Raw genomic sequence first — 18,359 nt, forward strand, 5'->3', positions numbered from 1 at the left:
TCTATATTTTTATTAATTTTTTATTAAATATTTTTATTTTTTACTTTACTTTTAGGGGCTTCGGGGAAATATTAGGGGTCTAAACAGACCCCTGATATTTCCCTTTTAAAATAGAAAAAGAGATTGAGAACATAAAGTCCTCAATCTCTTTTTCTCTTTCCCCTGTTATCAATTAACAGGAATCCTCTGAGTGTTCCTGTTCATTGATAACATGAAAACATTGTTTACTATAACTACAATTATGAATGAATGGGGGTGATGTAGATCACTTCCATTCATTCATAATTGAGGATATAGTTAACATACCATATCCTCAATTATTATTATTATTACATAGTATTTATATAGCGCCAACAGTTTGTGCAGCGCTTTACAATGTAAGGAAGACATTACAATTACAATACAATTCAAGACAGGATGGTAAGGAGGGCCCTGCCCTTGAGGGCTTACAATCTGAAAGAGGGAAATGATACATGAGGAGGTAACTGTGTGGGGATGAATTGTTTGAGAATTTGACGGTTCAGTGGTTAGGTTGTGGTGGCATTATGTACAAACACTTATGTATAAGCGATCGCTGAGTGTGTGTACCTTGCTCTTCTCTCTCACACGCTGTCACAGAAGGCTGATCGAGCGGTGTAGAGAGGAAAGCCCAACCTCCTGTGACAGCGCTGTCTCCGCCCACACACCGCTCTGCCGGACTGTGATAGGCGGCAGAGCGGTGTGGGAGGAGACGCCGGCCACTCACAGCACTCTCCACCGCAGTGCTAGGCCGGCTGTCACTTTCTCTTCTCCCCGCTGGGACATAGAGCAGCGCCCAGTGGGGAGGAAAGAAATCAGGGATGCGCCGATGTATCAGCAGGAAAATGGCACTTTCGGCATTATGCCAAAGGTGCCATTTTCGGCCGATATATCGGTGCATCCCTAATATATATCTTACCTTTTTATAGATGTGTCTTTGCTGAAGGCCTTGTGCAGATTCCAAGCTCACTCTGAGCAGAGTGAAACTATAGTGACTGAGTTTCTTCTCATTAACACAAAATTCCTCTAAGCTTTGAACCCGTTGTTAGCACAGTGTTCAGATCTAGTTTATCACTAATGCTGAAACCTTGTCATATGAAAATTAAAGATGTGATATTTGGCATCAAGGGTGTGTACGCCAGCACACCTTCAACACACCCCTCAGACCCTTTGATTGGGTAAAAATTATATCTGCAACACCCCTTCCAGGGTGAATATGGAAAGTTATATGGACAATGTACCAAAATACAGCGCTACCAGGGTGAAGAAAAAGGTGTTGCATTGGCAGCTCTGGCTCTCATTTGACATCGAAATGTCCAAGGATAGTAAGAAGTACATTTCTGTGGGCTAGCCATAATAATAATTATTATACAGGATTTATATTTGTAAAACCTTAAATATTTCATGCTGATTTCTATCTATTAAAACAATATTTACAAATCGTTAAGTTTAATATCTTAATGCTCTAACTAGAAATTAAAGAACTTTCCCACTGTGGCGAGCTATCCAAAATGTAAACTCTTACGTTCTTACCTGGGCCTGGCAGCAAGTGATGGACATGTTTTAAATCTCAGAATTGCAGCACAGATGCTGCGAATGGTTAGTATTTCCATTAAAACATTTGGTGGGTGCTAGTGTGTGGGTGTGGGTAGGGTTAACTGCTCCGTTAACCTGAACCAGTGATGATCACTCTTTTGGCAGATTGTTCTGCGAGCTGGAAAATCTCTGTTCGAGGTGCTGAGTGTAATCATCATTCTGGTGGCAGCAGTGGACTAGTTCTATTTAGAGCCTTAAGCTGGCCATACACTGCTTAGATTTTGGAAAGATCTTTTGTATGAAAGATCTTTCATTCGACTTTCTATTAGTTGATGGGGTCAAATCGATGCTCGATTTAGACCGTAGTGATGAAAAAACTTGTAGGAGCAGGATGAAAAATGTTTCCTACATGTGAATATGGTTTTCGTTTGGGGAAACTCTATTTATTCCAAAATCGAATGTTAATATCAAACAAAATTTCAATCAACATTCGTCAAGTGTTTGGCATTATCGGGTGGTAAAAAAAGATCTTTCGTACTGAAGTTTGTTTGGAAATTTACTAGTGTATGCCCAGATTTAGTTTCACCTGACTGGCAGCTTGTTAGGAATGTTTTTTACTTGGAGCATTAGTGCATGAATTGAGTAACTAACCCTGCGTTAAACTACTGTAATCTACGTGGAAGCAGTTCTTAGAAAAGACGGTGCATCCAGCAGTGCTACCTGTTGCTTCAGTGTATCTGTGCAATGTTCACACAATCATTTTGGGCAGTTTTTTTCTCCAGTCTTCTCAAAAATATCAAATTATTCTTGAAACCTCTATTGAATGCACCTTTTTGTTCCTTTAACAAGATCTCTGTGCACATATCACAAAATAATTACATTCTGTTTCATATACAATATATCTGGTGTTGCATCACAAATCACTGTGAAATAATGGATTCTTGCCTTTCAGAAAGTATGACATTTAAAACACATCTTCCACATATATCACAATGATAGATAATGTCAGAAAGCCTCTTTTCTTTTTCTTGGCTGTGTTTCACTTTCTCCAAGTGCTCCCTGAGTATATTGTATTTGAAGAGGTTCCAAGAAAGTTACCATTATTAATGTCTCCAATTCTTTGAGGACATCCTCTGAAAGCCACATTCTGAGAGTCCAAATGTAGGGTAATGTCAAGAACTTGAAGCATAAGAGGAGCTGCATAAAGTTTCCAAATATTTGACCATTTGCAAAAGAGATGCAGTGGAGGAGGTATCTTCTACACTTGCAGCAGGAGTGGAGCATGAAGATAAACTTTCTTTGTGTGAAACAGTCCCTGTGGAGAAGCTTGGCATTTAGAGTAAGGCGTGCCCTTGCCTTACATATCTTCAGAAATGTCCAACTACTTGCAATGTTGAGAATGATCCTCAGCTGTGTTTGATATGGCTTCCATCTCTGGTTTTGTGGATATTTCAGGTTCAGCTTCATCTTCCTTAGTGGTTTCTACCTTCTTAAAATACTGTTGGATGAGCTGCTGCTTCAGTTTTTCTTCTTCCTTTCGCCCTTTCTTCTTGAGCTTCTGAAATCCAAACTTGTGATTATACATTTTTAGGTTTGACAAGGAGATTCACCACTAAAAAATCAAAGCTGTTTGACAAATAAAAGTTCCACATTAATTGCAAATGTTAAAACACTCACCTTGTGTAAGGTCTCCACAAAACAAACCACTATGTAGCCACCACTATTGTCACCTCTAGTCCTCAAAATCTCTGAACAATATAAACTTGCTACATCAAAATGGATACCAGCAATAGCAACCCTCGACAAAGTCAGTGTCTGAAGTGATAACCCCCAGCATGGGTGGAAGCCTGCAATGACAACCCAGAACAAAGTGTCAGGGCCTGCAATGACGACTACCAACAATAACCCACAGTGGGTGTTGGGGCATGCAGTGACCACCCCCTAGCAACTGTCAGGGCTTGCAAAAAGCCCCAAAAGTGTCAGAACCTGCAATGGCAACTACCATCAATAACTCCCAGCAAGTGTCAGGGCCTGCAATGACCCTGGGCAAGTGTCGGGGCTATTCTACTGATGGCCTAGCAGTGGTTCTGAGTCATAAACTGCAAAACCAGCACACAATGCTCTTCCAAAAAAATCTCACCGACTATGCATTTCTGCCTTACTCAGCCCTAGTCTCAGCCCTAGTCATAGCTATTAGATAGTGGTTCTGAACTGGTTGGATGTCAAGAGGAACATTCCATCCTCTGGAAGCTACCCCCCAAGGAGGTATAAAATGCCACCATCGAGAAGTAGTGCCTTGGAGTCATGTGGGTGCTTCAAAAGCTGCAATGTTACCTGCATAGCCCCAGCTTCACAGTGATCACTGATCACAATCCACTCAGCTAGTTATAGCTATATTTCTTGAGAGAATGGCAAGCTACTCCATTAGAGCTTGATTTTCCAGCAATATAATTTCACAATCCAACAGAAGTCATTAATCACAGCAACGTGGATGGATTGCCCCAGCAAAAGTTGGTCGCGTTAAAAAATAAATTGTAATCCCTTAAGTGCAACCTCCTAAAGAGGAGGGAGGTGTGACACTAGCAAGGTCTTACAAATGACAACATTTGAACAGAATGGGGAAATCGTACTGAACACAGTGCAATCCTCATTTTCCCATGCCCAGGTTAAAAATGATGTGCGTCCGTGAAACTGTGACAAATTTCAGTACCCCAAAAAGGCCAAAGACGACGCTTTAAAAGCCCCTACAGGTCATCACTTTAGAGATGCACGTAAATATTGGCCCTAGAATTATTGCCCTCTGTGGTGCGCGGCAATACCCAACATGTGTAGCACGATTGTCTTTTTCCATAAGTAGGCGCACCAGAAGCATGTTTACGTGAAGACGCGCTGGCTAATGGGGGGCTTTTAATTTTTTTAATTATTTTTACATTTATTTTATTTAATATTAATTTAAAAAACTTTTTTTTAAACTTTAATTGCTATCACATAGGGGGGGGCTTACAAGCCCTCCATGTGATAGCAGATTAGTGGTGACAGTCTTAAAGGTGATACTGGGGGTCCAAAAGACCCCTAGTATCACCTTTACACTAGAAATAAGCCATTAAAGTGCAGATCGCATTTCAATAGCTTATTGCTGGGCTTCAGGAGCCCAGCACTGACAGCTATGGGACCGGTACTGATGTAATCAGCATCGCTTCCGGTCCCATAGTACGGGGAGGGGGATCGGCGAACTGAGGTTCGCTGATCTTCTCCCCAGCTTCCCCTTCCGACATCAGAGAAGCTGGTCCCAGGCACTGTAGGAGGGGCAACGGAGCCCAGGGAACACAGCGGGGTTGGTGGTGGGGGAAGCCTGTTCAGCGGCTGAAATGCAGTGGAAATGTTTTTTTGGGGATTAAGTTAATTTTCAAGGAAAAGAGGGACTTTGCAATTAATTGCAATTGATCTGATCATAACATTCTGGAGTATATGCAAATTGCATTATACAAACTGAAACAGCAGACTTTGTGAAAAATGAATATTTGCGTAATTCTCAAAACTTTGGTCTACGACCTGTATATTCACTGAATAGATATTTGTGTTTTTTTTAGCGTAACACTAATTTATTATTTTGCCTGTATAATAGAATGTGACTTCCTAAGTGTTGCAGCTTTTTTGCATTTGGAGCAAGATGTTAATGGGAAACACGCAAAATAATTGTGTTGTGCTTTTCCTATTTAGTCTACAGGGAAAGAGCGTGCTGATTTGCCCAGAAAAGGCCTCCTGCCTTTTTTCCGGCTACACGTGGCACTAAATTTAGGTGTGAATGGGGGCTATAGAAATAAATGGGATTTCTTATTTTGAGCGTTTCGATGCAGACAAAAGCCTTGGTGTGAACGGGTCCCGAGAGAAAATTCAACTCGCCCTTCCCCAATTAATTTCCAGCCCAAATCATTGTGAAAGGCTTTTATTAAAATACATACTTATTCAACAGTAACAAACATATACATGAACAAAGGTGGGAGGGGAAGCGCTCAGACTGAGTGTACTGGGGTCTGGGACCACTTTGGCGGACAAGGGGTGATGGTGAAGCAGGATTGGGCGAGGTGGGTGTTTGGGGAGGACAGCCCTGGGGCTGGGGCAAAAACAGAGGCACAGAACAAAAACAAAAGCAAGGAGAGGGGGCCGTGTGAGATATGCGACAATGGGCATATAAATTGCGTGTACGTAACCACTCAACGCAAGGAAAGTGGTGGTGTGCAGTCATCGACGGAATTGCTGGTGTAGAAGTTGCACTTCTCGTACGGATGGTCGATCTGGATAGTTGATGGGTGTATCAGGGTGTTGCTGATGTCAGATCGTTCGGGTGGTGATTTTGAAGGTCCGGTTGACGAAGCAAATTGGCATAAGGAGGTTAGGAATTTGAATGAAGCAATATGATATGAAATGTAGTAACTCACCACAAGGTAATGGGTGATGTGCTGTCATCGGTGGGGGATGTAGATGGTGGTCCTCAGGATTTTGCTGTATGCATGCCGATTCGGTGTGCGCAGAAGTTTCTGATGGCCCCAGAAGGACTGTGAGGGAAATGAGCGAGATTTTGAATGCTGAAGTGTGGGCGGGGCCGGGGCAACGGCCGTGCATTGCCAAGGCGAGTGATTTTGGACCAGGGTACTGAATGAAAATTGAAGTGACCTATGTGGTCAATGGGAATCAAGAAAGGGGTCAAATGAGGATATTGCTGATGTGTGGAAAGAAGACACAGTGCTTCAATGGGAGCAGGAGGAAGGAGTGTGGAAAATGTTTTTTAAATTAGAGGATGTTAATTAATTTATATTTTTAGATGATGGTGTTTATTTCTAATTCTTCATTTAATCCATGTGGGGACAATGTGTTTAATTTAAAAATCCAAAAGGTTTCTTGCTTGCACAGGAGCTTGAATCTTTCGGAAGGGGGTAGTTTGTTGGAGATTTGTTCAATTGCAAAGACTTTTAAATGTGCAGTGTTTTTTTTGGAGAAAATGGCGTGGAGAAAATGGCGTGGAGCACTGTGTTCGACGCAACCCTCTTCGATAAACCTTCTGTGTTCTCCAATGTGTTTCCGGAGGGGCGAATGGTAGGCCGATAAATAAGAGGTTGCAGGTGCATTAGAGGCCATGTAGGACCTAGTCGTGGGCGCATGTAAGAAATTGTGAAATGGTGAATCTGTTTCCCGAACTGTCGTGGAAGGAGGATTGGCCATGGGAAATAAATTGACAGGTCAGGCAGCAAGGTTTTTTGCATTTTTGTACCCCAATCCTATTGTTGAAAAGGAATGTGGTCTTGGGTGTGGGTTTGATGTTGGGTATTTTACTCGGGGCCACTATGTTTTTGATGCTGCATGCTTTTTGAAAATGATGGCGGGTTTGGGGGGAAGTATTGGGCCCAGGGTCGGGTCGAAGAGTAAGAGATGCCAGTTCTTTCTGAGAATTGCTTCAATGGCCCTGTATTTGAACGGGGTGATGAAGCGTACTTGGTTTTGGTGTGGTTGATGATCAGGGTTCTTTGGGGGTGGTGTGCGAGTGACAGGGAGGAATGATTCACGGGCCTTTGTGACCAGTTTTTTGGGGTAGCCTTTTTCTAAGAACTTCTCTTCAAGGAGGTGACTTTGTAGGATATAGTCCTCTTTGTTAGTGCAATTTTTGTTGATTGTACAGAATTGTCCTTTTGGGGATGTTTTTCTTCCAGAGGGGGTGATGGCAACTTTTGTAATGAAGATAGGAATTGCCTGACGTAGGCTTGAAATGTGTTTTGGTGATAATGGCTCCTTCATGGTGTGTGAGTTCAAGATCTAAAAAGACCAGTTCGTGTTTGTCAGAGACATGGGTGAAACCTAGACTGAAGGGGTTGGAGTTGCAATGTGTCACAAAGTTGGGAATGATGTCTGGCGGGCCGTCCCAGATGATGATGATGATGATGATGATGATAATGTCGTCTACAGGTGAAACTCGAATAATTAGAATATCGTGCAAAAGTTCATTTATTTCACTAATGCAACTTAAAAGGTGAAACTAATATATGAGATGCTCATTACATGCAAAGCAAGATCGTTCAAGCCGTGATTTGTCATAATTGTGATGATTATGGCTTACAGCTCATGAAAACCCCAAATCCACAATCTCAGAAAATTTGACTATTACATGTAATCAATAAAACAAGGATTGTACATAGAACAATATCGGACCTCTGAAAAGTATAAGCATGCATATGTGCTCAGTACTTGGTTTGGGCCCCTTTTGCAGCAATTACTGCCTCAATGCGGCGTGGCATGGAATCTATGTGGCACTGCTGAGGTGTTAAGGAAGAACAGGATGCTTCAATAGCGGCCTTCAGCTCTTCTGCATTGTTCGGTCTCATCTCTCTCATCTTTCTCTTGGCAATGCCCCATAGATTCTCTATGGGGTTCCGGTCAGGCGAGTTTGCTGGCCAATCAAGCACAGTAATCCCATGGTCATTGAACCAGGTTTTGGTGCTTTTGGCAGTGTGGGCAGGTGCCTGCTGGAAAATGAAGTCAGCATCCCCATAGAGCTCGTCTGTGGAAGGAAGCATGAAGTGCTCCAAAATCTCCTGGTAGACGGCTGCGTTGACCCTGGACTTAATGAAGCACAGTGGACCAACACCAGCAGATGACATGGCTCCCCAAATCAACACAAACTGTGGAAACTTCACACTGGACTTCAAGCATCTTGCAGTGTGTGCCTCTCCATTCTTCCTCCATACTCTGGGTCCTTGGTTTCCAAATGAGATGCAAAATTTGCTCTCATCAGAAAAGAGGACTTTGGACCACTGAGCAACAGACCAGGTCTGTTTTTCTTTAGCCCAGGTAAGACGCTTCTGACGTTGTTTGTTGTTCAGGAGTGGCTTGACAAGAGGAATACGACATTTGAAGCCCATGTCCAGGATCCGTCTGTGTGTGGTGGCTCTTGATGCACTGACTCCAGCCTCAGTCCACTCCTTGTGAAAGTCCCCAACACTTTTGAATGGCCTTTTCCTGACAATCCTCTCCAGGCTGCGGTCATCCCTGCTGCTTGTGCACCTTTTTCTTCCACACTTTTCCCTTCCACATAACTTTCTATTAATGTGCTTTGATACAGCACTTTGGGAACATCCAACTTCTTTTGCAATTACCTTTTGGGGCTTTCCCTCCTTATGGAGGGTGTCAATGATGGTTTTCTGCACAACTGTCAGGTCAGCAGTCTTTCCCATGATTGTGATTCCTACTGAACCAGACTGAGAGACCATTTAAAGGCTCAGGAACCCTTTGCAGGTGTTATGGCTTAAGTAGCTGATTAGAGTGGGACACTTTGAGCCTAGAATATTGCACCTTTTCACAATATTCTAATTTTCTGAGATTGTGGATTTGGACTTTTCATGAGCTGTAAGCCATAATCATCACAATTATGACAAATCACGGCTTGAACTATCTTGCTTTGCATGTAATGAGTCTATCTCATATATTAGTTTCACCTTTTTAAGTGGCATTAGTGAAATAAATGAACTTTTGCACGATATTCTAATCGAGTTTCACCTGCACATCACTTCCTGCATTCGGGGACCAAGAAGAGATCAAAGGGAGTTCGTATACTGATCCCACTGACAGCGTCGCCGTGCCGGTCCCAGCTACACCGGGCACAGCGGATCTCGGGACCAGCGGCGACGGGTGGGGTGACGCACACCCGCAGCTACTGCAAGCGATCGGGCGGGCGTCTCACGAGTGGGGAACTGTTGGCAATGTAAACAGACAGCGATGGCTGAGCGCTGCGCACGAGTGGGAGGAGGAGCCCTCCCACTCCTACAAGACTCCTGTCCGGCAGTTCAGGAACGCCCATGGACGGGAGGTGGTTAAAATGATTTGGATGCCTCAACTCTCCTATATACTGTATAATTCTCCATGTTATATTTCTTAAACTATATTAGGAGGACAAATACAGTATTTAGTAGAGGTGCACCGAAATTTAAAAAAAATGTCAGACCGAATCCGAAAGGTTTTTTGTAGGGATGTTCAGATACCATTTCAGATACCAGTGCCGATACCTGGCATTTTCACAAGAACTACCAGGGTTGCAGCGGTTGTAGCTGGGACCTAGCTCTGGCGCTCCACCACTGTCCTGAAATCATTCGTCTATATTGTTTTAGAAAAACTGTCACATGACAATAAACAAAAATGTATCAGTACTTGTATCTGTGTACTTGGACAAATATCAGTACTTGTACTTAAAAAAATTGTATCAGTGCATACCTTTTTCTATATTTATAAAAATAAAATCATACATTAAAACTGGGATGCACAAATTCCAGGAGCTCCATATGCTCCTTAAAAATGACAGCTGACTCCTAACTTTTGAATTTTTCTCTAGTCTAGTCTTGGAGCTGGAAAAGTGTATGTACTTGTACCGAGTACAGTACTTGATATCTGAACATCCCTAGCTTTTTATTTTACCTTTTTTTTTTTTTTTTTAAATATTTTATTTTTATTTTTTTATAAACTTTTTAATATGTTTATTCATTTTGATTAAATATTTGTTTTTTTTAAACTTTTTAGGGACTTTGGGGAAATATTAGGGGTCTAAAACAGACCCCCAATGTTTCCCTTTTAAAATTGAAAAAGAGATTGAGTACACAGAGTCCTCAATCTCTTTTTCTGCAGCCCCTGTTATAAATGAACAGGAATCCTCCGAGTTTTCCTGTGCATTCATAACATGAGAACAGAGTATGTTTACTATAACCACAATCATGAATGCGCGGGAGGTGAGGTAGATCACTTCGCATTCATTCATAATTGAAGCTATAGTAAAAATGCTATGTCCTCAATTATTTACAAACACTTAGCGATCACTTGAGAGTTTGTTTATACGGCTCTCCATCCTGACACGCTGTCACAGGAGGCTGAGCGAGCAGGGCTCAGCCTGCTGTGACAGTGCTGGCTGTCTCTGCTCTCCTCTGATCTGTGACAGGAGGCTGAGCGGTGCGGGGAGGAAAGACGCCGGCCGCTCACCGCACTCTCCTCCCGCAGCGCTCGGCTGCCTGTGACAGTTTCTCCTCTCCCCGCTGGGACACAGAGCAGCGCCCAGTGGGGAGGAGAGAAAGAACGGATGCACCGCTGTATCGGCCGGAAAATAGCACTTTTGGCATTGTGCCAAAAGTGCCATTTTCGCTCAATATGTTTTGGCGGACGGTATATTGGTGCATCCCTAGTATTTAGGGAGTTGATATGGAAGAAGAAACCAGCACGGATAAAATTAGAAACCTTGCAATATCCTAAAGGGTCTGGGGGGTCTGGCACTCCCAAATCCATGGATAATGTTTTTGGCCACAGTTAAGACATTTGGTGGGTTGGAATCAACCAGGGTAGAGGATAGGGGCATATGATATCATTAAATGTCTGTTTCAAAATAAAGACCCCTTATGACCCTTGAGACAACTTTATATTTGAAGGAGTTTTCAACTCTACCCACTATAAGATTGGTAAAATGTGGAAATCAACTAAACGGTTATTGGGTATTCTGAATTAACAAAATACACTCCAATATGGGATAATTGGGTATTATATGAGGTAAATAAACTCCAAGGATTTGGAATGTGGAAGAAAATGGGGATTGAGACATTGGCGCAAATATATAATCAAGGTGTGTTATACTCTTTCCAACAATTACAAGCAAGTTATTACCCAATTTTATAAATATTTACAATTAACACATGCGTGTACGGTACATCCAGGCAAGAGGTTTGTATTCGTATAAATATGGTGTTAGATAAACTTTTTAATGCCACTACGACAAGAGGGTTGATTTAAAAAAAATATTTAAATTTACTCCCTGGGGCTCTGAATAAATCACCTATGAAATGTAAAGTGGGCTGGGAACTGGATGTGGGCCCATTAGAAGATAGCTTATGGAGGAAGGCACTGCTCTCAATCCAATTAGTCTCACCTTCTGCATCACATAAATTAACACAGCTCTACATTGTACATAGAACACACCGGACCCCTGAATTCCTATATAGGATAGGACTCAGGGAAAACTCTAAATGCCCAAAATGTGAGTTTGAACCAGGTTCGTTGATACATCTGCTGTGGAGATGTCCGAAGCTGAAACGATACTGGCAGGAAATAGTGGCATAATAAATATAGCTTTTGGAGTTCATATTTCTAATAATCCAATGATATGTATTTTGGGTATTTTCGGATACTTAAATGTGGAGTACTATATGAAGGTGGCTATAACGAGGGCATTGTTTGTTGCTCGGCGTAGCATAGCCTTTAGGTGGATCTCAGCAGTGCCTCCCCCTGTGGAGGAGTGGAAGAAAGAATTAGAGTGGTTGGATTTGAGGGAATCATGTTTAAACATAGAGGTAGCATGGATAAATATGGTAAAATGTGGGATAAGTGGATTGAATATAGTAAGGGAGTTTGTCTATGTCTGTTCCATGTGCTATTGGCATTGTGAGAAGAAATGTAATTTATGTAAATTGTTACAATGAGAAATTGTATATTGCTGGGTTTTTTTTGTTTCTATTTATTATTGTTTGTTTTTGTGATGTTGTTTTTATTATGTATGTATGAGTGTACAAATGTCTCCTATGTAATGTAGAATTAAAACAAAGTATTTTTTTTTGTTCTGCAAGGTTGATGTGTCTGCCTCCGCAGATGCTAGCTTTGGTCAAAACATTTTTCAATGCCTTTTGTTTTTTTTGTTGGGCTGGTTGGCATGTGTTTGCTTTTCTGTGCCCGCCCCTTGGTTTGGGCTGATTTCTGATATCCCTAGGTTGCCTATTCTCAAGCTGTGTTCCTCAATGGATGATAAAGAATATAATTTTTTTTTTTTATAAATTCTTTATCATTTTCGTCCATTATGCATGCAATAACATAGGCAAACGTAGTACAACAATAGGGTGAAGACAGCATACATAGGGGAGGAAACACATATCAACCTCGGTCAATGCAAACACTCAGTGTGGCGATTCCCTGTACCCCTGGATGACATGCCATACGCTAGTTAGTGCTCATCACGTTAAGGTGATAGGTAGAAATGAATATACCGGCATCTTGAGCTCTGCAATACGTGGCAGGCTGTACATTTTGGGTACCCAGGGTGTGTTCACTGGGGCAGAACCGAGGGTATTAGAATAGAGTTTTTGTATCCTAAAAACTAGGGATACACCGATGCCATTTTTTCAAGACTGAGTATGAGTACCGATACTTTTCCTCAAGTACTTGCTGAAACCAATTACCAATTTTCTTTTTTTTGTGTGCGTGTGTCTTGTGACTAATGATTATAGGACAGTGGTGGATCGCCAGGGCCCGGGTGCAGCTGCTGCAAACCTGGTAGTTCTGCACTGACTCCAAGCTGTAGATGAACTACAAATCCCAGCTATACATTATACAGCAATGCAGAATAATATGAAGCTATATACTCTGTGTTGCTCACCAGGGCTTCGTGCAGGGTCTCACCAGGGCTTTGTGCGGGTGGCGGGAAGGAGGAGATTTGCGGCCAGACCGGGGCTATAAACAGACGCTGCGAGGTCCCCAGCAAGCGCGGGACCTTGCGGCAGCTGAATCAGTTTAAAAATGTAAAGTGCCGGTATCAGCGGTTAGAATTGGGGTACTCGTATTGTGAAAATGACCAGTATTGGCACTGAAAGTGGTATCTGTGCATCCCTAGTAAAACAACACTTTTCTCAGAGTCCAGTGAGGGACACAGATCTTGCCAAATGTCCAAGAATGTAATTTTCATTGGGTGAATGCTCATTAATATTACTTTATAAATAGGGTGAAAGATGCTGACAGAATATTGGGTAAACTTTGGGTAAATGTAGGTTGAATTGTCCACTGAACTGTTTACAAAATGACCCTTATATCTAATTCTTTATTATTGGTGCATGTGCCCCACAGGCCACTTTTGGCAGGTCTAGAAAGTAAATTTGTCATATTAATGCAATTTCAGGAAATCAGATACAGTATTAAAACTTTTTTCTTTTATAGAAACTCTGAAACTGTTGCAGAGGCTACTTAAGTCACCCGGATGTAGGAAGATTCCAGTCTTGGTGCAAAACAAAGATGATGTCATTGTAACAGCCTCCAACTTCAGCTCAGAAAGGTACAGGTCTTTTGTAAAAAAAAAAAAAAAAGTTTGCCCAGCTTTAAAATTACATAGTATTTGAGGTTGAAAAAAGACACAGGTCCATCAAGTTCAACCTATTGCGTGTATGCATGTGATTGTGTATGTGTGTGTGTACGAGTCCCTGTGTGTTGTTTTTAAGAGTACCTGTACCCCTGTATGTTATGATCTCTGAGGAAGGTGTGTAAATGCTTTTTGAATGATTCAATACTCCTCCACTGATACCACTGCTTGTGGCAGCGAGTTCCAACTTTTAATAGCTCTAACTGAGACGAAGCCCCTGCACTCCTTGTGGTTAAATCTTTTCTCCACTCATTTTAGGTGGTGGCCTCTAGTCTTTGTTATGCAGTTTACTGTAAATAGTTTATTGCTGATGTTGCCATCACCATTGAACATCTTGTACATCAAAATCACGTCCCCTCTTAATCGCCTCATTCTAGCATGAATATGTTTAAATTTAGTAACCTTGTCTCATAGCTTTGGTCCTCCATCCCCTTAATTAGTTTTGTTGCCCTTCTCTGGACTCTCTCCAGCTCATCCTTTCTGTGGATTGATGACCAAAACTGGACTGCATACTCCACATGAGGTCGAACCAGCGATCTAAAAGTGGCAAAATTATAGATTTGTCTCTACAGTACATTCTCTTTTTAATACAAGACAGTACTCTGCTAGCTTTGTTTGTAGCAGCCTGACATTGCAAGCTATTATTCAATCTGTGGTCTACAGTGACCCCCAGATCCTTTTTCCATTTCTGACTTCCCTAGTGGAGTTCCCATTAAAGTGACATTAAAGTCTAAATCTTTTTTCCCTCCCCTCCATGTTAATGTTAGGACTTACCTTAAATGATGTCTCTTAATCCGATCTTCTTGTTCTTTCCTGATGTATTCATCTGTCCCTCCAGCGGTGCGGCTGCTCTCCGATCCAGCGCTGAGTGCTCTGTCCCTCCGATCCAGCGGTGTCCGCATGTGGGTGCACGCGTCCATAGACTTACCTTGCGTCTCTGCTCGTTTCCCGGCCGAGAATTGGAACTGCGCATGCGCCCGCCCCAAGATGCTTTGCGGCCGTACGAGCATTTCCTGATTCTCGGCGCGGGAGCGTGCAGCGATAACGAAGTAAGTTTAAACCTAGTTGAAGCGGTTTTGTTTATTTTTAAACGTCTTGCCTATATCTACTGCTCGCTAGCAGTAGATATAGGCAAAAAAACCGGAGGGTTTAGAACCCCTTTAATGTGTATTCCTTTTGCCTATTTTTAACCCCAAAGTGCATTACTTTACATTTATCAACATTAAATCTCATCTGCTAAGTAGTTGCCCACTCCCCTATTTTATCCAGGTCCTCCTGTAATGTTATAGTGTCTAAGTCCTTGTCGATTACCCTCCCAATTTTAGTGTCATCAGCAAAGACAGAAAGATGGCTATACATGCCCTCCCCAATGTCGTTAATAAACAGGTTGAATAATATGGGGCCTGGCATAGAACCCTGGGGCATGCCACTCCCGACCAATCTGAAAAGGAGCCATTTATCGATACTTTCTGGATATGTTCCTGTAGCCAATTCTCTATCCATGTACTCACCATTTTATCTATGCCCATAGACCTCAGCTTGTGTAGTAAGCGTTTATGTGGTACTCTGTCAAACGCTTTAGAAAAATCCAGATATACCACATCCACCGGCCTCCCTCCATCCAGATCTCTACTTACCTCTTCGTAGAATGTTTAGTAGGTTGGTCTGGCAGGAACGGTCCTTCCTAAATCCATGCTGATTATCATTTATTATACAACTTTTTTAAGAACAAACTCTCTACTAAGTAGTCCTTTATCATTCCCTCTTACAGTTTGCATACTATTGATGTTAGACTGACTGGTCTGTAGTTCCCAGGTTGGCATTTTGACCTTTTTGTTGAATATTGGTACTATCGTAGCCTTCCGCGAGTCACTTGGTACTCTACCAGTCATTAAGGAGTTCTTGAAAATGAGGAAAATTGGTCTCGCTATAACCTGGCTGAGTTCTTTAAGTACCTTGGGGTGCAGGTTATCTGGCCTTAATACTTTATTTGCATTAAGTTTTTCAAGTCTTTGTTGAACCCCCGACTACCGTCAACCACTGTGGTATATTTTGCAATGAGCTGCTCACATTCTTATCTACATTAAACCCGTCTCTTTCCTGAGTGTATACTGAGGAGAAAAAAGAATTCAACACCTCGACCCTCTCCCTGACTAATTTCCCGTTCTCATCTTTTATTGGGCCTATCTGCTCTTTTTTTTAACCTTTTTTACTTTTTATACATTGGTAGATTTTTTTTGGGTTCCTTTTACTGACTGTGGCAATATTCTTTTCACGTCTATTTTTGCTGCCTGAATTTCCTGTTTACATCTTTTATTACATTCTTTGTACTTCCTGAACGCCAATTCCGTCCCCTCCATCTTATATTTTATAAATGCCACGCTCTTGTCCTTAATGTGTTGCTTTACTGTTTTATTTAGCTAGGCAGACTTAGTTCTTGATCTTTTATTTTTGTTTCCCAATGGTATGCACTTGGTGATAGCATTATGTTCTTTATACTTAAAACAATCCCACTTCTCGTCAGTGTTCAGTGTGCTAAATAAGTTGTCCCATTCGGTGTCGCATACTAGCTGGCGCAGCTTATCAAAGTTTGCCTTTCTGAAGTTAAAGTGTTCTTGTCCGACCAACACACTTCCCCTTTCTGTACCCAATATTAAAAGTAATCACATTGTGATCACTATTACCCAGTGTCTCACTAATTGCAATATCTTCAACTAACTCCGCATTATTGGAAATTATTAAATCTAGTATTGCATTTTTCCTAGTTGGAACCTCAACCATCTGATCCATAAAATTGTCCCGCAACAGGTTCAGAAAATGGCCCGCCTTTATCTAATGAGAGGTTCCATTAGACCAATCGATGTAATGGGTGATTTTTAATTATCCAGACAACAACATTACCATGCTTCGCAGCTATTTCTATTTGGGAGTGTAGGTGAGCCTTCTTCTCTTCCCCTATATTCACAATATTAAAAGTAATCACATTGTGATCACTATTACCCAGTGTCTCACTAATTGCAATATCTTCAACTAACTCCGCATTATTGGAAATTATTAAATCTAGTATTGCATTTTTCCTAGTTGGAACCTCAACCATCTGATCCATAAAATTGTCCCGCAACAGGTTCAGAAAATGGCCCGCCTTTATCTAATGAGAGGTTCCATTAGACCAATCGATGTAATGGGTGATTTTTAATTATCCAGACAACAACATTACCATGCTTCGCAGCTATTTCTATTTGGGAGTGTAGGTGAGCCTTCTTCTCTTCCCCTATATTCGGGGGTTTATAACACACACCCACAATTAGTTTACAACTAGCATCAGTCCTATCTAGCTCTAGCCACAAGGACTCCACGCCATTGCGACTCTCTGCCGTGATATCATCCCGTATGTGCATATTTAGATTATTTTTAACATACATGAATACCCCCCCCCCCTTCTCCCAACCCTGTCCCTCCTGAACAGATTGTACCCTTCTTTATTGATAGCCCAGTTATGCGTGCTGTCTAGCCAAGTTTCAGCTATTCCCACTATATCAAAGTCCTCCTCGAGTAGCATGACTTCGAGCTCCACTAATTTGTTTGCTAGGCTTTTTAGCATTGGTGTACATACATTTGATTTTTGTACTAGAGTGGGCTACATGTTTACTCCCTTCTGACGCCCTGCTCCTTCTTTTTTTTGGACCTTGGTAAGGGTGATGCCTTACTAATTTGATTAACTGGAGCGATTAGATTAACTATATTGACTGGAGTGAGCCCTCTGCCCCCCTTGTATTACTGCAGTTCCGGGTTGCATACCCACTCATGAAAGACATTTATTTTTTTATTCTTTTCTTAATAGGTTCATTTATTTAGGGCCAGCTGTACACCGACGCCCGGCAGTTATTACACCAACGCCCTGCAGTTATTACACCGACGCCCGGGAGATATAAAACTTCTGTCCAGGAGTTTACAGTAGAACCCTGGAGTTTTTTGTTGTTGTTGTTTGTTTGTTTTTTTACGCTAACGCCCAACAGTTACTATACACTGCCCTGGAGTTAATACACTATGCCCAGCAGTTATTACACTATGCCCAACAGTCAATATGCTAAATGCCCAGCAGTGTATAACCGTAATACACTTAATGCCCAGTAGTTAAATTTTATCCTAGATGTCCCAACAGGATATTGCCGCAAATGCCTAGCAAACTATTAACACTGTTAGTGCCACAGCAGTCCCCTCAGCCTTTCAGCATACAATACAATGCAGTGATAGTACAATAACATACAGTAAAATACAAAAGTAATAATACAATACAATAGATCCTCCTCCAATCACAATTGTCAGCCTGTGGTCTCCGCTCTCCACCTTCGCCTCCCTCTGGTCTTTCGGTCCGGTCCCCGTCTTTGTCCCGCACGTGCCCCCTCTCTCCTCGGTTCCGTCTCGTCCTCGCTTCCTTTAAATCTCCTCCCCCACACACAGGAAACACGTCACTTAATTTGCTTAAAAGACCCTCCTCTCCTCCACTCCCTCAGTCTTTTGTGTTTCCTCAGTCAAGCTGGGGAGCGCGTCACAGAACGCTGAGAGGGGCTTCCATGTGGTGATGCTGCCCGGGAAGTCTTCTTTTGTT

At 42.0% G+C, this 18,359-nt stretch overlaps 1 protein-coding gene across 1 annotated transcript in view; it reads left to right on the plus strand.

Annotated features, from left to right (window-relative positions):
• The window catches only part of GTPBP1 (GTP binding protein 1), a gene marked incomplete at its 5' end in the record, with an annotated part of 168,436 nt that overhangs the window by 10,998 nt on the left and 139,079 nt on the right, over window positions 1–18,359 (plus strand). Inside the window, one exon of the mRNA XM_018569950.1 lies at window positions 13,552–13,666. Within this exon, the coding sequence (XP_018425452.1) occupies window positions 13,552–13,666 (115 nt within the window). The remainder of the gene's footprint in view (window positions 1–13,551; window positions 13,667–18,359) is intronic.

This window comes from Nanorana parkeri, unplaced genomic scaffold, assembly GCF_000935625.1.
Source record: "Nanorana parkeri isolate BGI_ZX_2015 unplaced genomic scaffold, ASM93562v1 scaffold1432, whole genome shotgun sequence".
NCBI classification, from domain to species: domain Eukaryota; kingdom Metazoa; phylum Chordata; class Amphibia; order Anura; family Dicroglossidae; genus Nanorana; species Nanorana parkeri.